Genomic DNA, 21,020 nt, shown 5'->3' on the forward strand with positions numbered 1-21,020 from the left:
ATGTATTTCACTCTCTTTCATCTGGTGGCACGCCGGAGAAAGCATCGTGCGATTTATAGTTAGGCTAGCCCGAGCAATGGCTCTGGTTTCCTGTCTTATAGCTCCCTTTCCTTTCTCTCTCCCCGCGTGTGTCCCTGTGAAAGAGGGAGAAAGATGCAAGACCTCAGGATTTGTTAAATCACATTGCATTGCGACTATGACGTTACTGTAATGTAGACTATACTTGAAGGCCTTTCTTTTGGAGGGAAATAGACTGATGCATTTTTACTGTACTTTTAACCTATCTATCTATCTATCTATCTATCTATCTATCTATCTATCTATCTATCTATCTATCTATCTATCTATGCAGGCACACACACACACACACACACACACACACACACACACACACACACACACACACACATATGGGACATATCAATGTCATTTTTTCACTGTATGTCGGCGCCTCTTTGTTTGCGCCCAACATATATCTTGTTGCACGACTTTAAGCGTTTCGGCATGCCACATAATATACATTTATATAAATGAATCAATCACATATCAGTTATTCTGCAAACGACAATTAGGGCTTTGCAAAGTTTAAAAATCGTTTTCTTCTTCTTCTTTTTCTCCTTCTTTTGCCAAGTGGCTTTCACTGACAGGTTTAGTGCTGCATGCTTATTGATAGGCCGACACTGATTTTCTCAGAGACATAAATTCAGATCCTGGAATCATGTCAAAGTCTGCCTTCAAGAAACTAAATATTAAAAAGGGTGGTGAACTAAGTTAATGCTTACAGGCACATTTGTGTCATTATTTGCCAAGCACACTGACTCTATCTGTCTTTGTGACCCATTCTGAGCTACAAATTCCTCGTCACATTACTCCTGACCAGCCAGAGGCTGCCTACCCACACTTTTATCAAACCGCAGTGTTTCATTCGCTTTTGGAGAAGTGTCATTTAGTGTTCCTCCGCATTGTCATTCTATATTCATCCGCAGCTCTATTCTCATAGAAACACCGTGTAACGTCCAGGATCTGTTGAATAGGATCTAGAATATATAGTCATATTCTATGCTTGTTTCGTTGCAGTCGCTATGAAAACAAAAGCGGTTAAATTCATAAGCATATTTATAACAATACATCATTAAAAAAAACATATTAAAAATCTAAAATTATATTGGGACGAGTGGGGGAGAGGAGACATTAAAATTCATTCCTGACAAGCGAACTTTAAAACTCATACATCACATTTGTTTTCTTTTCGTCTTCTTTTTTTCTTCGTTTTTTTAATGCGCACACAGTTCTCCCAACAATAAAATAAAATAAAATAAAAAGGTGTATTATGTGTCTTACGTCGTTTTTTCTAATAAAGTTATCACTTTACGTTTTACTCTTTTTTATGTTAAATTGCCCTGATTATCTTGGCCTACACGCATAACATTAATACGGGAAAAGTCTGCATGCAGTGCTCACTAAAAAACTGTCCCTGTTCACAGTATGTATACACACAGACACACGGATATATATATATATATATATATATATATATATATATATATATATATATATATATATATATATATATATATATATATATATATATATATATATATTCTGTTGTTTTTGTCCTGCTGTAGTGACTGTACACAATAACGTCAGACGGACAGACGTACTAAAATGTTACTCCCATGCTCCTTCTAGGTCTATTATTCTCCTTTGAACCAGTAATTGAACCAGTACGGTCTCTAACTATTCGCATTATTTAAAGGGTAAGCAGCTTCCTTTGCAGAGACAGAATTCGATCCATTCCTCGTGTGTGTAAACAGTGTAGTCTCAAAAAAAGAAAAAACAACAACCAAGTTGAACGTGTGTTCAGCCGTTTCAATAGTGATTACTAAAGTGATGCTCACAGCAGTATGTGCTGCAACATCTCTTTATGGCTCCATAACTGCGCTAAAACGCACAAACAGCAGAAGAAGGATAAGCTGCATTTTATTTCACGAAATGAGTGTAAGGTGTAAAAATAAAGCAAAACAACTTGGATTTATATATAAAAAGAAAGCTAAATCTGAGTGTACTTGGTGTGTTTTATTGTCAGTGAATTGACGCCATTTTTAAACTGTAATTACTTATTTTAATGTGAGCTTTGTGAAACAGAAAGCACTACAGTTTACATTTTAAGTAGTAGTAATATTATTAATAGTATCACAACAAATAGACAAAACAAATTTCCCACGTGTGGGACTAATAAATGTTATCTTATCTTATCTTACAACAAGCAGGACACTATGGGACAGTCTAAAAACGACAGGCTACTTCGCTGGTTATTTAACAATAACAATAGCAGGCTAATAATAATAAAACGACGAGGCTCAGAGACATGCCCTTTAAAGGAAAAAACCATCTGTGAAAGATCAGTGTCTCTGTTGTTATTTTCTCTGCATTTACACGGTGGGCTGGGTCTGCTTCTGCCTTCAGAAAGCCTTCCCTCTAACGATTAAATTTGGCTTCTCCTTTGTGCAAATGTGTGACATATTGCTGAAATATGGGGCCTGGGAGCTGTCAGGAGATTTCAAAATCAGTATAAGGGTGCTGCAATAACCGATTAGAAAAATGGGGCTTTCAGGTTTTGGAACTATTAAAAGTAGAGCGCTCTTCTTCACACACGTTCATCAGGGCATAAGACGTTTATGATATAAATCAGTAAAAACATGGACAATGGTATGGACCTTGCCTTGTCTACGTGTTCCAGCTGTGAATAGGCTGCTTTAGCTGAGACTTAAAGGACAACATCGCCCTCTAGCGCTCCCGGTATTCTTTCCAGGGGCCCTGAAGCTCCAGTAAAGGTAAACAGATTGCTTTTAGATCTGCAACTTTCTGGATTCCTGTTTTAATCAACAAGTTCCACTGAAGGTGGTTTAAGAACAAAGAAAAACAAAGCGTGTTAGCTCCTGCCCGTAAAGTACAATTAAGACACGTGCTCTTCTTGACCATTTCAGTACACAGTCCCATCAGAAGATAAGACTGCACCACACAGCAGTCAAAGTTAAGTTTTTTTTCCCATCGGTGGGAAGTGCAATTGATGAATACACGTGACCATTAAGGTGGGGGGTGATTTCCTCTAAAACAATTCATCGACCAGACACCCCATGGAAAAGTGTCTACACTCTGTTTGTCAGCAACAGACGCAAACACCCAGGAAAAAGGGTTTTTCAAAGGAGAGCGTAATTACTGGCCAGGCCCATAAAGTAATTTAGGCCAGACGTCTAGCCATTTCTATAGCTTTATTGGACCGCGGTTCTTCCTGCTTTAAAGTAATTGTTCGTACAAGTTGGACCATAAATTGGAAATTCGCCGCAACACCTCTCCCAATAGCAAACATTTTATGACTTGGAGCACTACTTTTCAAAAAAACACTAAAATCTTCCGTTTTTTAAAGTTATTTTTAAAGATGTTTTAAATAATATTTAGTGGGGGGTTAATATAATTTTAATATGTGGGCTGCTAATAAGAACATCCAGCCATTACATATTTAATATTATGTTAAATAGTGCTATTCTCTATTAGGTTACATGGCCTCGATAAACCGCATTTGGATAAGTAAGGCCTTAGGGGATATGCTTTGGTCTAATACAAATAAATTAAAGAGCAAGGTGCTTACGTCAACATGTCAAAAATACGAATAAAGGATAAAATCTTTATGCATTTATTTTTGATTTAGACTAAAGGGAGATTTTTCCTTTCCTAAACATGGCACCTTGTCATGAACTGTATGAAAGCTTAAAAAATAATTTAGGAGGTTTTAAAAACAAAGATTTTAAGCAAAATGTCGTTAAAACTGGGTAAATTCTGGCTTTACTAAAACTGCGTCCCGTGTGTGTAGTGACATAGACAGCAGTCGAAGTAGTTGCTCTGAATTCTTTTTATATTTATATTTATATATATATATATACACACACAACTCCAAATAACAGCAATACACATACATGTTTCCTGCTGCGTAAACATCCCACTTTGTTGCGTAAAACTTTCAGTTGGCTTGAAACATTGTTCGACAAATCCTCTGTGGGTCTCATCAAGGCAAATTTTTTGCACGTGTGATGCATATTTGGCCAAATAACCCCAGAACGCTGACACTTAATAAATGTTAAAAATAATAATAATAATAATAAGATTAAAAAAAATAAAATGGCTAAGGAGGCTCCTATCAAAAATCATTATAATTGTTCACATGGCTTCCTTGGTACAAACGTCAGAATGTGTGAAACGGCACCAGCACCGGACTTATAGCTGCTCCTTGCCGTTCCTCTCTCTGTTCATCTTCTTCATTTTCATCCTCCTGTTCTGGAACCAGATCTTCACTTGTCTCTCCGTTAAACTGAGTATGCGAGCGACTTCATAGCGCCGGTCTCTTGTCAAATACATGTTGTAGAGGAACTCCTTCTCTAGCTCTAAAGTCTGATATTTTGTGTAGGGACATCGCTTCTTTCTCGTCGAGCGTGCGTGAATCCAATTTGCTGCAGGGTTACCTAAAGACACATAAAGTAAATACACATGTGATTAGTTGTTTGGTTTTTCCCCTTTTTATTGTAACCTTTAATAAACCATAGCCATTGTTTTTACTTAATGGGGCTCAGAGACTTGCGGTCGGTTTCATTGAAGCAAAAGAAAATGAGAACTGTTGCCTGTTATGTCCAAAGAGGACTATTTCGATTACATGATTTCCTGTTTGTACCGATTGCCCCCGTGCACCAACAGAGGGGAATAGATCTGTACTTAGGTATAAAGTCTCTTTAGATGCAGTCTTATCGAAATATTAAGTTGTGTATCTATTTCGGGTGTCCCGTGACATGAAAAACATTAGGATCCCTGCAATAACCCTTGTAGGGCGGGTTCTCCCCTTTCGGAGCAACAGTATAGTACGAGACACTTTTATAGGTTAGTAAAACCTCCAGTTTTACACACCCGGCTCATACAGTTCTTAAAGTTGTAAATCAGCACCGGCTATTTCGTTTACTTACTTGGGTCAAGTTTTTGTTTTTCCTCTTTGGGTTCGCTGTGGCTCGAAAGCTCACTTCCACTGTGTTCTTTGGTTGTTTTTTCTGGACACTCCGATACTCCACACGTGAATTCGCCAGCAAGCGGCCGAGCCTCCGCTTCCAACGTGTCACAATCTGAAGATTTAGCTGGCAAGACCTCTGGCTTTGTCCCGTACGACCGACTGCTGGAGGGGAATCCGGCGAACGAAACGTGGTTCGAAATGGGGTCCATCCACGGTCGGACGCTAACGTATCTCCCGTCCGACGCAGGCAGATGGGACTGGTGGTGGTGGTGGTGGTGCACATATGGATGATAAATCCCCTGAGGATGAACTGAGGACCAGGACGGCGAGAAAACAGCGGATTTCGGTGCAAAATTACACGAGGAAAAGTCTGCGTTGTCCCCAGCACCTGACGGCCTCGGGGTCATCGCGTGTGGAGCCTGAATAAAGCGAGCACCGTACACATCCTCCGGCTCCTGCCCCATTATAGCGTCCACATAGCAGTTACTGAGAGTGCCACTGGAAGACATTTTTGATGGCTTCCTACTCATATAATAAGGGTTGCACTGTTACGGGAAGCTTCCCTTTATGAACAATCATAGTATTTTTGCTGGCCCGCATCTACAGGGATTGGTTACATGGATCACGTGGTCATATTTACCAATACAGCGAGTAAATCAATCCTGCCCTTGCTCACCCCCCCCCCCCCCCTTTTTTTTTTCGTCAGGTTTAATTTAGCTTTTCATTTCTCAAATAATAAAAAGCCCATTCTGATGTGACTAGTGGGAGAAAACTAACGCTCAAATAAAATGCCCCTTTTTTAATGAAGATGTGAGGATGTTTCAACAAAACCTACAGTCTGTTGTTCTGTTTTTTAAAGGAGTAAGAAACATTTCCACCAAAAAGCACACACGGCGTCCAAAAACACGGATTCCTTCTGTCTTAATCCTTCAAGGGGGAAAAAGCTCTTCTAATATCGTCCTGTCCCGATACCCTCAATCCCAGTAAAATGGTTTATGGACTTACAGAGTCCTCGTAAAATAGATGTAATAACATGTTGTAAAATAAAAAAGACGCCATTTCAGCTCACAGTGCGGTGTATCCATTGTTAATATTTTGGCAAGGAAACGTATTTTCTGAGTTGGTTTAATTTTTTAAGTTGAGGCGGAAACAGCAGCAGTCGTGAAATTATTATATTCATTGAAAGGAGAGTAATAATGTATCAATAAATGTTTTACGAGGTGCGTGTGATTATACATGCCGTCAATAAAAAAAAGTCTTGGAGGAGTCCATGTGTGTATTGCTCTCTGAAAGGTGTAATTTAGCACTAATAGCCTGCACATCTTGCCATGTTTCTTCTTCTACTTTTTTACCTACTTTTTTCACTATGTCATTTTCTCGCACTGTGTAAGGCAGAATGTCTCGACCTTCAGTGAACACTTGGAGATAAGAACTAGGTCAAATCTGAGGAGGGGATCAGAAATTGTGTTACGTTATCAGACGTTTGAAAAAGATTTGTGGCAAGCTAAGAAGGCCACACGAAGTTATTTTGTAGATGAAAATGAAGGCTGATTTCGCCACGAAGAAAGGGAGAGCCGAAAGTAATTTACTCCGTCCTCTAATCCTTATAGGCAGTGAGTTTAATTATAAACAGGCCTGCACCCAAAAGCTAAGCCAACTTTATTCCATTACACAATCAGCCATCTTCGCATGATTTTGCTGAGCTTTTTCTTTTGCATCCAAATAGACTTTAAAGGAATTCTATCTTGTTATTCATACTAATTTTACTTAGATTTTATTTTTAAGTCGTTTTTAGCCAGAATTTGCCTTCCTCGAGTAGCCTACGCGTAAATGAGCGTGAGAATATATTTTCTGAATTTAAGAAGATTACTGTTTCGGCTCGTCTTCAGATGAAGTTGCGGCATAATTACAAACGTTTGGCGAAACTGGAAACACAAATGAGGGACGCGTTCACACTGTTTTGCCTGCTGTTTTGTGCAACAAGCTTGGAGGAAATTGTTCTTTTTCTTGCCTTTTCCTGCTCGGAATGGGACTGTTTTTTGAAGGAAAACAATGCTTGCGTCAGTGCAAATTAATTTCGGATACTCACAGTGCTGCTAAAACTGAGGCAGGCTATTTGCCGAGCAGAGACCGTGTAGCACGGACAAATCTAAAACAAGATCCTTTGACAATATATTTATTGCAAGATACATGCCACAAACATGCAATAAATTCACAGATTGACATTGTTTTGTTCTGTATTTTTTCCATCACTTTAAAGCCCATAGAAACATTTCACTATCGAGCACACGGCTTGCACTTACTCTTAAACAAATGTTGCACTAGACGACAATAAATGTGCTTTCATGACTGAAATAGAGTAACCTTTTCCACAGCTCGGCCGGATACCCATGTCTTTTTAGTAGAAGAGAAGCACCCTCCAATAATTTAAGACCACAAAGTGTTACCCTGTGATGAAACAAAACAAATACAGGACGCCACGCAAAATAATAATAATAATAATAATACAAATAAAAAAATACTAAGATTGGCAATACAGTCACAGTTTTGTTGATTTTGAGATAAATGTCCAATGCCAGCGAAGCATCAATATGTGAAGGACGAGGAGGAGGAAAGACAGCTAACACATGCAGCCTCACGAAAAGGTGAGATTTGAGGTCAGTTCACGGATGCGGTTTTCCCTGTTCATTTTCTTCAGCTTCATCCTGCGGTTCTGAAACCAGATCTTGACCTGCCTGTCGGTCAGGTTAACGCTCCTGCTGATCTCTAGGCGGCGCTCTCGGGTCAGGTACATATTGAAGAGAAACTCTTTCTCCAGCTCCAGGGTTTGGTGCTTTGTGTACGGGCACCTTTTCTTTCTCCCACTTTTTGCTGTCAGCCAGTTGTTTGTGAGAGTGTCACTCTTGCAGTCTGCAGGGATTCAAATCAGAGAGATCAGAGTTTTATTTTTTATTTATTTATTTTTTATTCTTTTAGCGACGCACTGAGCGTCCTCTCGAACAAAAAGCTCATCAGTTGCTTTGGATTTCACCTCTGGGAAATAACGCACAACATTTCCCTGAATAAATAAAATGCATGGGTTGTTATTAGTCACTCACATGCCATCACTAATAAAACAAAAATGAAATGAAACCCCAAATGATCAACCCGCACACGAGGAATACGTGTGTATATGGCCTGATTTTTTTCTGTAAATCCTGATTTAAATGGTGAATTAATATGAATCGTGTAAGATTTCATAAGGAATTTGACATATTTTACTAATTTTGCAAATTGTCAAAACTGGATTGGGATTAGGGTGAGATTTCTCCTCATCATTTTTCATCTTTTTCCAAAACTTAAAAGTTCACACATTTGCCAAACAGATGTTAGAATTAATCAGTGGAGCTTGATTTAACGCTTCAATTTATGAAAGCTGTGCAATATGCTCACATAAGACAAGATTATGCATAAAAAAAACTATGCATATACTTTAAATATCCAAAGAACAGGAGGACATAGGCTTCATGCTGCATGGTAAAACCATTCTCTGTTGCCTATCAGTGCAACCTGAGAAAGACTCTCATTAAACATTACGACTTTAGGGTTGTTTGTGTTTTATACTTGGTTTTATGATGCTGGAGCCTTCTCAGCACCGCGCCACGAGATAAAAGCTTTCATTACAGCCAACCCACCTTTCCCTTCCTTCTGTAGCAGCTCAGGACTGGACACAGGCGCTTCCACTGAGCAGTTTTTCTCCTCCGAGCCCGACTTGGGATCCGGGCTTTCTACGGGGACCGGCGTTCTTGCGGTTTCCGGGTTTTGCGAAGCGTCCTCAATTTTTTTATCCACCTCTGAGAAATTAGAAGATGCCGACGAGGGCTGCGGTTTCGGGGTGACCCGGCTGAGCTGCATCAGTGTCGCGTTTGGACTCGGTGCTTCATGGCAGTAGTTTTCCTGATGCTTCCCGTTCGCATAAGTTTGGCTCAGTCTGAAATAGCCGGGAACCGGGATCTCGGGACCATCGACCGGACACGATTCAGGAATAACGTTAGAATATGCGGGGACTTCTGAAGAGTTGACTTTTTGTACTCTCTTATCGGAGTACATGCAGCAATTACTCTCTTCCTTTATGCTCTGTGAAAATGTACAGTTTGACATCTGATTGGGAGGCTCTATTCTGCAGGGTCTGCTCGGATCAGTCCAGTTATCTATCTGAGGTATGTACGAGTGGACGTTCATGCCCATATTTTGGTGGTTGACCTCCCCTCTTTTGCCGAAAGACGGCAGGAGTCCACAGGTTTGCATTCCGTAAGTTCCCATTTCTGAGCCAGACGGCATGTACATGTTGCTGTTGGAGTAAAAGCTGTCCGTCCTGCAAGCACCAATTAAAGAGTCCACTAAAAATGTATTTGCCACAGGAGAGCTACTGGAGAAGGACATTTTTTGAATTTAAGTTCTTAGGAGGAGAGAGATGTCCTTTGTAAGCTGACATATCTAGGAAAAACAATCTGTAAGTCAGGATGCCTCCCAACCACATGACAAGCCCACCAATGAGATTTGAAAATGGCCTTGAGACGCAGCCTCCTCTCTCTGCACACACTCGCACTGCGGATGCAGACGTGGTCAACAGCGACACCTACAACACGGACTTGAAATTGGTTTTTGCAGAGAGTCGCGCACGTTTCCAATGGGCATCGCGGGACTTGGAGACTTATTCGCGAAATTGAAAGAAATGCGTCGAAAGGACCATTTGAATCCCAACAAAAACTGCTCGCCTTCAATCTAGTCTCAGATTTATAACGACAGACGCGCTGTGAAGTGTTTAAGTGTTTATCAGTGCACCAACTTGAAGAATATGCGTGTCTCTTTGTGTGGAAGACATTCTCGAGAGAGAGAGAGAGTGTGTGTGTAGGTGTGCGTGTGTGTAGGTGTATGGGGAGGGGGGTGGGGGTGCCTGCATGGCGCATAGGCGACAACTGCAGACTATTTGGAAAAAATTTAGCAGCTCTGCTGATTATAATGCTGATTATATTTTTATTTAACCTTTCACACTTCACCCGCTGTAATCATTAAGAGTGCTTTCCCTGCATATATGCAGCATATGTCTCGATTGTATTTGTATTAAATATGTAACAAAAGAATAAACTAAATATAAATGTAACGCTTTCTCCTTTCATCTATTTAAATTTTGGTCTTTTTTCATTATGATTTGACAATTTATGAAAGGCTTATTGTTGTTGATGTTTTTCAATTAAGGTGCACAGAATCTCTCTATTAAAGAGGAAACGATTTCCTGGAAGATATCAGCTTTTAAAATACCCAGAAGATCCATAAGATGATGTGAAAGGTGGACACATACCTTTAACAAATTGAACTCACAGACTGGTCAAAACGTGAAGGTCAACGTTATAGCTTTCGCAGTCGTTATTACACACTTCACACTTAATCCATGAAGCTATTTCTCCAGGATTATCATATCTGTGCTTTCGTTTAACGTATTTGACGCTCAGAAGCAGAGTTCGAAATGACTTGCTTGACCGTGGCTGTGCTCACAGTCACAGTATTCTCTAAATACCTCAGTGTTTTCGCTCGTAAGGAAGGCAAACGTGTACTGCCTGTTAAACTAGAGAGGAAAAAAAACACTGTCCACGAAATTATTCATGATCACAAATCAGAGGTCATGCCAGTAATTGCCACTGACTCTAACGGCCTTTACAAAAAAGTGTAACACTGGGAATCCTTATGTGTTTGATAGTAATGGCACAAGCTTGAAATAATTATACAGTGTGTAAGAGAAGATGTGTAACGTCCGTTTGGCTCTCTTTAAGGCTCTTCGATATTTATAGTTGGCTGTAAACAAACACGTGTGCTATGCAAACGGGATTGTCAAAAAAGAAAAACCTAGAATACCATATGCAGCAGTTATAGCTATTTAAATAAAGCTTTACAACAGTTAAATGAGGCAAATGATAATGGATATATATTTTTTCTCTTTTTTAATTATCATGTTTCCAATAATGTTGCAAAGATAACATTTTAACATACAATAAAAAAAAAACTCATTTGGAAGCCAGTATGTTCTTCAGGCAAAATCAACAATTTATACATCACATTGATCCAAAATATATTTTTAAGTCAAATGGTCCGAAGGATACGTACACTCGTTGACATCATTGCTGTCATTATTAGTCTTGTGAACAGTGGAAATATTAACAGTGATAATTTAAAGAAAATAACAAGAGATTCACTTGTATTTAAAACATTGGAGTAGAGCGCGTAAATTTAAAAAACGAAGAAAAAAATCTAAAAACAAGAAAAAAAATACTGGCTGATTTTAGTTACAAGCAAAACAAGAAAGCTTAAAAACTGCGACAATACTCGGTCTTTATTCGGAGTACCTGTACCTTTTTTCAAAGTAAATAGCTAGACTCAAATAGACGAGAATTTGACAATGAAAATAAAAGAAACAAACGTTACATATATATGTTACATATACATATATATATTTGAACAGAAATACATATATAGCAAATGTGGGTCAATATTCACTGCTCCTTTTAGCATAAACATGAGATATTACTGGGCTTCAGGCCCATGCGGCCCTCAGGTAAAGGTCTAAGCCTTTATGATGCGGATCACAAACAAAGAAACAGAACAGAATTAAATTCCTGGTGTCATTTCCATACGCATGACAATTATTTGAAATTGTGTTTGCTGTTTTCATGAAACTCATGAGGAATTTCATCCCTTCAGAGAAGCATTTAGCAAAATGTAATGCGCTCTCTGATTAACAGTGTTCTTATTTTCTTTAAGGAAACTCAAGGCTCTCGTTTTGTCGGTGTTTTTTTTATCAGTTCATTAAAAAAGAGGATTAAATACTTTGAAGGGAATGAGACTTTAAATAAAAAAAACAGCAACATGCAAACCATGCTGAATTTAGTGGACTGGAAGAAGTAATAATTAAAATAGAAATGTAAACAAACAGCTTGCTGAACTGATTATTCCCTCACTGACAGGCTTTCATGTGGGGTTGATGCTAAATTGACTGCATGGCTGTAAAAACTGAGAGTGCCCTCTTGTGGCTACATTGAGAATTGAAGTGAAACGCCCCTCACAGTTGGTAATGCAATTGCACTGCAGGACAAGCTGAGCACCCTTCTAAATGCTTAATGAAACCTCAGTTTTCTAATATCCTTTTGGGGAGGAAAACGGTAAATGTAACCCAGGTGGTACTAAATTAGCAAAAATCAATCTATAGAGGTTTTCTTTTTCTGACACTAAAAAAATGGGAGTAATTTTTGTTGCATAAATGAGCGATCGCCTATCTTTTAACAAATGAATTATCAATAAAGCGGCTGTTTTGTCCGAAATTGGTGCATTTATTTAGTTCGTCCCCCCTACTGGTTACAAAAAAAGGGAAAGAAGGATATACAGCACCTTATATTTTTATGGAATTAAAATTTTTTTCACTTTTTGCAGAGGCAGCTTGATGGTTCGTGTATGGGGAAGCTACACAAAGATGGAATCGCCTTACCTACACAAGGAAGATCGTACAAATTTCGTGCTATAAGCTCACTTTGCGTTTCTTTCTTCTTCGCAGATTCAGAGCCATCAAAGAAACATATATCCAATTTATAATACTGCAAAAGGAGAGAAACATGAAAAAGAAATACTTATCCTTCTAGAAGACCGGCCTGGTTACAATATTTTCCATTGTCTTCCATTTCTTTAGTTGCAAGTGCCCCAATATGCCAGCATGAGCTAAATATGGAAACGATGCGCAGAAATTCTCAAAGCATTTCTAGCCTGGAGTTAAAGTACTTTAAGACAGGAAGGAGAATCAGTCCTCATGTGGTCTGGGGGTTGGGACACCAAAGTCCAATAGCCCCCTATTTAGACATTTACAGCTACTTTTATTATAGTGTCTAGACGGTTCAAGGTTTAGTAAACAATCAAGTGTTTCAAAGCAAAGGAAATAACGGGACATTACAGTACTGCAAGCGCCTAAATTATTCCGAAATCTTTCCTGATGTAAAGTTTATTTTAGTTTAGTTTAGTTTTTTGTAAAACTTCCTTGTGATCGGTTTCGTGACAGCATATTTATTTTCGTACTTTTATTCACACCACAATTTGCATTGCATGCGCCTTACAAATATACATTCAGAGAAGAAAGAAGCCTACATATATTTAATATAAATTATTTCGAAGCACAGCTCGCAATTTGCGGAAATTTCTGCTACCGATAACGCAAAAATATGAGAATACAAATAAACGCAAGAGTTGGTGCAAAAATTCGAATGATACAAAATATTGGCAAATTAATTTTTTAAAGCCAGATTTTTGTGAAATCAACTGTTAATCACAGCTGACCATGAAGCCACTTGGAAAAGTGTTTGCGATTTTTCCTCCGTGTGTGAGTGTGTCTGTGTGTGACATGCCAGGTATCAGAACAAAGGATTCCCAGTGAAATACTGTAGACGGTCGCGGTTTAGCTTTTTCTCTTTCATTCTTCTGTTCTGAAACCAAATCTTCACTTGCCGATCTGTCAGGTTTAACATCCTGGACAGCTGGAGTCGCTTCTCTTTGTTAATGTACACATTGAAGAAAAACTCTCGTTCAAGTTCTCGGATTTGGTATTTGGTGTAGGGACACCTCTTCTTCCTGGACTTGGTTGATGAACCTGTGGAAGACAAAAAAAAAAAGTTTTCCCAGATTTTACATCAAATGCCAAAATTCCCAAATGTGAAATATAGCAAAGAGAGCAGATTAATAGATTTACTTCTTTATTTCCGAAAAAAAACTTCCTCATCCACACACACACACACACACACACACACACACACACACACACACACACACACACACACACACACACACACACACACATGAGCGTAGACTGAACTAACCAACACAGGTATTCCCGTGAAAATTAGTCAATATTGCGCAAATGATCATCTACATGTTGGTGTTTGGTTACTTTCCACTACATCCCAGTCTGCATTTCCTCACTGTATTTCTATATCTGCACAGCACTAAAATATAAAATATAGAGTCACAAAAAAATTCCTCTAATGTCCTATCAAAACAAATCAAACCTGGCAACAAGGTATTATTATTGGACACAGGGAGGCCTTTAAGTATGGTTACTTAACGGTCTCCCATTGTAAATACCTTTACAACCGTAAAGTAAATCTTATTGGGATATAAAAGCTTTTGCATGCTTATAAAGAAGCATATAACCCTGCACGGTCACGGCGGTGGAAATGGCGCAGTCCAGACCCTCAAAAGTCTGGACTGTTCATCTTATGTCTAACACACATAGGAGTATATCCTTACTGACTTACTTTGCTGGTTGATCTTGTCGCTGCAGTTGGAGGACGAGTCCTCGTCGACGTTCCCGGTTTGATCAGCTTTGTGTTGTTCTACTTTGGTCACAGCCTGATTGTTATTCGCAGCATCACCCGGAACGTTATAGTCTGTCTTTTGTTTGGGGAGCTCCGCGTTAGGCTTGTCCGAGTTAGGAGTGTCAAAAAACTGGTCGAAGCCCTGGGGAAGAACCCCATTTCGACCCACGCTGGTAAAGAAATTGCAAGGCGAGCCTGTCCCTCCGTGGTGGCCATACAAGGACTCGTTTTTGAATATCACATCCGCCCTGCTGCTGGAGGACTGGATTAAGTCCCGGTGCATTATCTCGTCCGTTGAGTAGTAAGACGTGTAATTGCCCCTGTAGTGCCATTTGGGATGGTCCAGTCCGTAATCCCTGAAAGCGACTTCTCGAACAGGTTGGACTTGAGCTATGTTGGAAGAATAGGGGAAATTAATCTGACACGAAGTCGTCTGGGGTAGAAAGGAGGAGACTGATGTAAAATCGGGCGACGAAACGTAATAAGTGCAGCTCGGTAAAAACATATTTGACGCACAGCTGCGATCATCATATTCCGTCATATCTCCTCTTCAGTTTTCCTCTCTGCAACAGAGGAAAGAATTGGCAGCTTTGCTGTGTTAAACTTTGTCCATCTATAGCACCACAGGCGTGTGGAAAGACCCCGCCAGGGAGAAAAAATCGGAAACGTAGGCAGACCTGCAATACATCTTGATCGATTCTTGAGGTAATTGTGTCATGTGATCCAGCTAAGAAATTACCATACATCAATATCAGTCATTAAAAACTGTCCGGAAAAACTCATGTGAGCGCATGCAAGAGACTCCATTGGCTCTCTGGCTGCAGAGGCAACTCCTCTCCAGCCTTCTTGCCCTATAGCTCACGAAAAAAAAAAAGAAGAAATGTGTAAACCATCGCTGGAATATTTAATTAAAAGCTTTGCTGCAACATCATCCTCATCTTGTAATGATGTGTAATGACGGTCATACGCAGTGATGGTGTCAGTAAATTTTGGCTTTATATGTTTGTGGCAACAGTTAGCGGAAATATTAACGTTAACCTCAATGCAAAGCTTAAATGGCATGGCAACAAGGCTACCGTACCTACTCGCGCTGAAAAAAAGAAAAAGAAGAAGAAGCAGCCTGTGGAATATGTGATTCACCAAGTCAGATTTTATGCAAATACATTTAAGGCTCATTGCGCATAATCACTGTGCACCATGGTGGTTTGAGTAGAGTTAAATACATACAGAAACGCCAGAAGGAAATCGTTTGAATTCAGTTTCACTGACAAGCTTCTTGGCCTTCACCATGGTGACAAAAAGCTGAGGCTTCACAAAGAAATAAAAGACCACGACAAGACTGGGCTGCAATAGATTATTGTATATATTACACCCCAGTTACATTGCAGAGTCCATTTTTAATAAAACTCGTTGTTTAGAAATATCTGCCCATTAAATGGTCCTGTTGATTAAAACAAAAAACAAAAAAAAAATCCCCAATTTTAAGTACAGATGGATGCACTTGAAAACAGACAAGTAAACAACCCCATGGAATGTTACTGCAAACACAGAAATGTTGATTTTTGGTTTCCACAGAAACATAAATCAAGCGCAAGCACAAATCGGTAAGCACATCCAGCATTGCCAAGTCCAAAACAACTGACTTTGACCGTCTGTGGTGTAGCTGATGTCCACCAAGCCTTTTTCACCAACAAGCCTCTGCAGCCAAATCATTTTACTGCCCCTGGGCAGCCATGCTTGCAGTGTTTTCCTCCTTCTTGGTGGAGAAAACGAACTTATACCACTGATGAACGGATCTCTCATATAAATGAAATTTCCTCCAATAATTTTTTTTGTCTATGTAAGTATTAATAACTTTATTGTTTCATCTCTTTCTGTATTTTTAACTTATTACCTGGCGATTTTTATTTTATTTTATATGACTCCACTTAATGTAGTTTTTTTTTATTGTAGTTGTGATACTGCAGTTGTGAAACTGCATCAGGCGCTGGGCTAGTTTATATATATATATATATATATATATATATATATATATATATATATATATATATATATATATATATATATATATGCAGGAAAATATGCAGGAAAAATGTAGTTCATATTTCTCTGTGGGCTTATATTGTTTTTAAAGGTTAATCGATTGTCGGGCTTCAAACATAATGTGGTGTTCGCTTAAAGACAGCTTTAATATTATCTGGGGCTAAAGTCGAGCTCGTTGGTCCTGTTCTGTATCCAATCTAACTACATTTCATAATAATCCCTTTTTAGCCAGTTAGAAGATATTTTCCAAAATTAGGCCAAAATGTTCCAAAGTAAACTACTTCCATCTATATTCCACAGCGTTAGGAGGTCAAAACATCTGTATCTATGTAACTATCACATGAATAAATAACTTAATTATTTAATTAATTTAAATAATTGCAGTGAAAAGTTGATAGCGGTATGAGACTAATGGCTTACTTTAAGTTAAGACGAGTTGTTGCTATAATTTGGTGTTTTGTGTGCTTTAGGTTGTCTTTTTTGGCCGTCTTCTATTACATGGAAAGGTTGCAATGTGTAAGACTGTATTAAGCTTAAAATTTCAGATATCAAATCAGGCTGCAGACGAGATGCTTTAAAGTTCCAAGCATTTACAAAAAGGTTAAACGTCGTGTTGTCCAGCTTGTTTAATTAAGGCGTGTGACATTAAGCAAAACATTAAAAGGTTCCACTTGAAACACAATTGCTGAAATAGACACACGAAAGCTAACTTCCATAAGACTTTTTTTCTGATATTGTGAGAAATAGAAACCCAGTCTACTAACTTGACCTTAACTTTGTTTTTGGCACCCCAACTATCTAAAGGAAGCCTTAGCTATGTGACGCAGCCAGGCAGTAAACCAATAAAGCAGCAAACAATGTCTGAGACGCACAGAAAACCCACTGCAGGCGTCTGAAATACTCTGTGGAAGGAGAACTGGCTGTTAAGCTTCTAAGCACCACACAACAGGCCCGCAAAACAGTGAGGGCAAAAAGAATGAATTGCAGTGGTTTGAAAGTATGCCAAAGTCCCAGAAACTCTGTAAGGAGAGGGGAAAAATCTTTATGTTTCATTACAAATTACTATAGCTCTAAAATGTTATTCAGACTTCCTTGAACTTATGACTGCAGTTTAACAGAAACATAATAGTTGCAGTGATGCGGTGATGATGACGTGATAATGATGTAACGAGGGGAACCATTTATAGATTCACTCTCCCGTAATGTCGCGTGTGCTGCTCTGCTGATGGCTGGTCGTTCCTGCAGAGTCGCGGTCTCTCTTCGTTTAAAATTACCCTGACCACTTGTGACCTGCAGGTCCGCCGTGGAAACACCAGCGAAGAGTTTTGGTAATGAAAACAGTGACAGAGCTAGATTTGGCCATATCACATGCACCACTAATGAGCACGGATGGACTTGTCTGGTGCAGAAAGTTCACTTGATGTCGCTGAGATATTGATTTACATCCATTTCATTTAGTTACAGCCGCAATAACCTCCAACTGGCATGCAGAGATTTTCTTGTGGGTGAGAAATGCTGCTGGGTTATCCACTGTGCAGAGGAATTACGCATATAAAATGCCAAAGCCAAATGCAGAATGGAGGGGTTTCAATTTAAAGTGAGTGCTGGAGAGCAGAGAGATAATAGCCTGTTAAAGGTGCAGATATAAAAGAAAAATATTCCTCCATGCTACAGACATTTTATAGAGATACAATTTATTTCTAGAGAAAGATTACGCTCGCATAAGGCAGCCCTCTCATGGTTCTTTTACATCTGCAGGCTTTGAGATTTCCTAAACAAACGACGCTGACTTTAGTTTTAAAATCTATGTGACGCAGCGTGGAAGAGGTGCAGATCAGTGCTCGGTTATACGCTAAATATCAGCTCTGGAGCGAAGCTATATGAATAACGGTGAACGGCACAAGCGTGAAGTCTTTAGTTACATTTTCTTTCCAATATCATTCCTAATAAATATGAAATATCTATCATGATGCAAAATAACTTGGTCACGATTCTTTTTTAAAGGATCTTTATTTACAAATGCATTCATCTCCAGGTGCATCCACAGTACAAAACCAATTTACCTTGATTTAAAAAAAAAAAAAAAAAAAAACTTGTATAACTTCATATTATACTTACCAACACCATGCATTCTGAAATTGCTATTAAATAAGTCAAATCCAGTTTGGAATAAACTATAACTGCGTATTTATTTTCAAAAAATGTAAATCTTCCGCTTTAGAATGACTTTGATGCGACCTTGAGATCACACATATGTGCGTTTTTTGTGACAATACAGAGGTCTACAACAACAACAAAAAAAGATAAACATTTAATTTACAACAGATATTATGCGTTTTGACACCATCAGACTGTTTCACATCCACAAACCTTTTTTCTTTTCTTTTTCTTTTTTTGCGGGCTTCAAACACTTCCTAGCGCCAAATACGCTGCGAAAAGTAGTTTCGCATTACTTCTTTAAACAGATTTACACAAAAAAAAGGTGGATAATTCAGACATTTGATTAAATAACATCAATTAGGGGATGGGCATGCAATCATGAGATATATTTTGCAGTGCTGACTATTGCTAATGTTTTACACATCGTAAACGTGAACTTGACTGTTGCCTTCTACAATAAGGCTGCACTACATGCAAAGGCCGTCATACAAAAGACACAAAAACAAATGGTTCCACATTTCCGTTTAAGCTGGTCTCATATTTGCGCTGGATGAGAAACAAGTGGGCTTATAGACTGATTATCATCCGCCGGCTAAGACCAGTTTGGAAGCTGTGGCCTACGGCGCATTTGGAGAATCTTAAAGCCAAAAGTGACCCAGCATGCGTAAAAATCTACTCAGTCTCAGTCACCAATGCAAATTTATTTTTTGCATTTGTTAGGCTATACTACAAATATGCTGGAACCTTTTGATGAAGGTATAATATATAACGTAACAGAAGCTGCGCATTTAAATTAAACTAAAACAAATGTATTTCCATGACCTTCACCAAAGTGCTTTAGTCGCCCAGACCTAACGACAGACACGACTGTAGACACGAAACCCGGCCCACCAATTCCGTCCACCCACCTTTCCCACCTGTGCAGCTGATAAATGTTGAGATTCATTCATTCGAGAAAAGAAAAAAAAGAACATAGGAAATTATTCCAGTCAGTGACTCCTCCAACACAACTGGAGGAATCAATTTAGCAACATGGAGTGCGGACGCAGAACGTTACATTATTGATGCGATGCTCAGGATCAAGGCCAAAGGTCATCAGTATGCAGAGAAAGCTTGCTCGCGCATCATCAGTCGTTTCTTCTTCATCCTCCGATTCTGAAACCAGATTTTCACCTGCTGGTCGCTAAGGTCAAGTCTGTCTGACAGCTCCTTGCGTTTCTGTCTGTTAATGAACTCGTTCATCATAAATTCATTCTCAAGTTCAGCTAGCTGCAGCTTCGAGTAGGGCTTTCTCTTTTTTCTTGTTTTCACTTGCGACGAGCACCACGGGGCACCTGAAGAGAGTAGAGGCGCAAACAAGATTTAAACTTTAACAGCACCTCCAGCCACAGTTAAATAAGGCGAAGGAAAATAAGTGGTCCCAAATGCGCTGCTTATAGCGTGGCTAACGTCTTACATATTTTATTAAGATCATAAGAAAAAGGAACCACATCTGCTGCGCTTATGGAAAAAAAGACCTGACATTAGAATGACTCACACATGCAAAGGACTCTACAAGGTTATTATGGGACATTTTAAATAGTATACATGGACCAAAAAAATAAATAAAATCATAGCCACATGTATGCATTCCTGTTGTAATAACCTTATAGGAGATTAGTTATAGCCACAGAACCACACAGTGGCCACACAGAAGCATAGATCATGCCCATATTGTTGCAAATGTGTGGTTTTATAGTAAAATAGCTAGCACTGCTGATAAAATAAGGAATCTGGCCTGAAGAATTATGTAACTACTTAACCTTGAGCAAAAGTCGTCCTGGAGCATGGGTTACTGGATAACGTGTGAATGGGATTCTCCTCCTGTTTGGGGCCGTTCACGTTCAGTGGACCTGCTGTATCCGGATCAAGCTGTGCCGCAGAACCGTGAGACCGGTTGTCCAGAGCTGAGTAACGGACCCCGTGATCCCCGGCGTAAACTTCATCTTGACTGCCAGACTCCTCTGTCTTTTGGCTTGTGTCCTGAAAGCATCGAGGAGACTCCTCCAAATGCGTCTTGACGTGGCCGCTCGAGGAGTTTGTGTTTAAAGACACTGAATTGGACAAAAACGGCGGACAGTAGCCTCCGAAGGCGCGGCTCTGTGGTGGTGCCGCTGGCCCAGACGCGCACGAACTTGAGGAAGTCCACGGGAGCGTGCACACCTCCCTCCTATTGTAAGGGAGCTGATGCAGCCCGGGTATATGGGCTCCATTACCGCGCAAGTTGGAGAAATACAACGACTCAGGGGGAGCAAAATTTAACAGAGAACCAACATAGCCGGGATTTAAAGGATTCCGCTCACACATTTCCATGGAGCTTTCCTCAAACGCTTCTTGCAAGC

The 21,020-nt window shown here is 39.4% G+C and overlaps 4 protein-coding genes across 4 annotated transcripts; all 4 read right to left on the bottom strand.

Annotated features, from left to right (window-relative positions):
- Window positions 1-3,892: 3,892 nt before the first annotated feature.
- hoxd9a (homeobox D9a) lies at window positions 3,893-5,630 on the bottom strand. Its single transcript, XM_024805465.2, has 2 exons — window positions 5,010-5,630; window positions 3,893-4,517 (listed from the first exon to the last, which is right to left on the bottom strand). Exons 1-2 carry the CDS (start codon window positions 5,578-5,580, stop codon window positions 4,273-4,275), a joined length of 816 nt encoding a protein of 271 aa, XP_024661233.1. The 5' UTR covers window positions 5,581-5,630; the 3' UTR covers window positions 3,893-4,272.
- Window positions 5,631-7,210: 1,580 nt separating this feature from the next.
- Window positions 7,211-9,583, bottom strand: hoxd10a (homeobox D10a). The gene is made up of 2 exons (XM_004557765.5): window positions 8,725-9,583; window positions 7,211-7,960 (listed from the first exon to the last, which is right to left on the bottom strand). The coding sequence occupies exons 1-2, from the start codon at window positions 9,470-9,472 to the stop codon at window positions 7,686-7,688; spliced, it is 1,023 nt and encodes a 340-aa protein (XP_004557822.1). The 5' UTR covers window positions 9,473-9,583; the 3' UTR covers window positions 7,211-7,685.
- Window positions 9,584-11,096: 1,513 nt separating this feature from the next.
- On the bottom strand, window positions 11,097-15,226 carry hoxd11a (homeobox D11a). The gene is made up of 2 exons (XM_004557764.3): window positions 14,377-15,226; window positions 11,097-13,712 (listed from the first exon to the last, which is right to left on the bottom strand). Exons 1-2 carry the CDS (start codon window positions 14,975-14,977, stop codon window positions 13,477-13,479), a joined length of 837 nt encoding a protein of 278 aa, XP_004557821.1. The 5' UTR covers window positions 14,978-15,226; the 3' UTR covers window positions 11,097-13,476.
- A 3,317-nt stretch (window positions 15,227-18,543) lies between these two features.
- hoxd12a (homeobox D12a) lies at window positions 18,544-21,020 on the bottom strand. Its single transcript, XM_004557763.2, has 2 exons — window positions 20,442-21,020; window positions 18,544-19,973 (listed from the first exon to the last, which is right to left on the bottom strand). The coding sequence occupies exons 1-2, from the start codon at window positions 20,989-20,991 to the stop codon at window positions 19,735-19,737; spliced, it is 789 nt and encodes a 262-aa protein (XP_004557820.1). The 5' UTR covers window positions 20,992-21,020; the 3' UTR covers window positions 18,544-19,734.

Source organism: Maylandia zebra, linkage group LG16, assembly GCF_041146795.1.
Source record: "Maylandia zebra isolate NMK-2024a linkage group LG16, Mzebra_GT3a, whole genome shotgun sequence".
In the NCBI taxonomy this organism is placed as follows: Eukaryota; Metazoa; Chordata; class Actinopteri; order Cichliformes; family Cichlidae; genus Maylandia; species Maylandia zebra.

What these genes read in the sequence shown, in the direction of transcription:
- hoxd11a (XM_004557764.3), bottom strand. Translation starts at nt 14,977, where the DNA reads ATGACGGAATATGATGATCGCAGCTGTGCGTCAAATATGTTTTTACCG. An exon ending in CGACAAGATCAACCAGCAAA is followed by an intron (nt 13,713 to 14,376) that starts GTAAGTCAGTAA and finishes TGTCTTCCACAG; the next exon opens with GTTCATCAACCAAGTCCAGG.
- hoxd12a (XM_004557763.2), bottom strand. Translation starts at nt 20,991, where the DNA reads ATGGAAATGTGTGAGCGGAATCCTTTAAATCCCGGCTATGTTGGTTCT. An exon ending in CAGGACGACTTTTGCTCAAG is followed by an intron (nt 19,974 to 20,441) that starts GTTAAGTAGTTA and finishes TACTCTCTTCAG; the next exon opens with GTGCCCCGTGGTGCTCGTCG.
- hoxd10a (XM_004557765.5), bottom strand. Translation starts at nt 9,472, where the DNA reads ATGTCCTTCTCCAGTAGCTCTCCTGTGGCAAATACATTTTTAGTGGAC. An exon ending in GCTACAGAAGGAAGGGAAAG is followed by an intron (nt 7,961 to 8,724) that starts GTGGGTTGGCTG and finishes GAATCCCTGCAG; the next exon opens with ACTGCAAGAGTGACACTCTC.
- hoxd9a (XM_024805465.2), bottom strand. Translation starts at nt 5,580, where the DNA reads ATGAGTAGGAAGCCATCAAAAATGTCTTCCAGTGGCACTCTCAGTAAC. An exon ending in AAAACAAAAACTTGACCCAA is followed by an intron (nt 4,518 to 5,009) that starts GTAAGTAAACGA and finishes ATGTGTCTTTAG; the next exon opens with GTAACCCTGCAGCAAATTGG.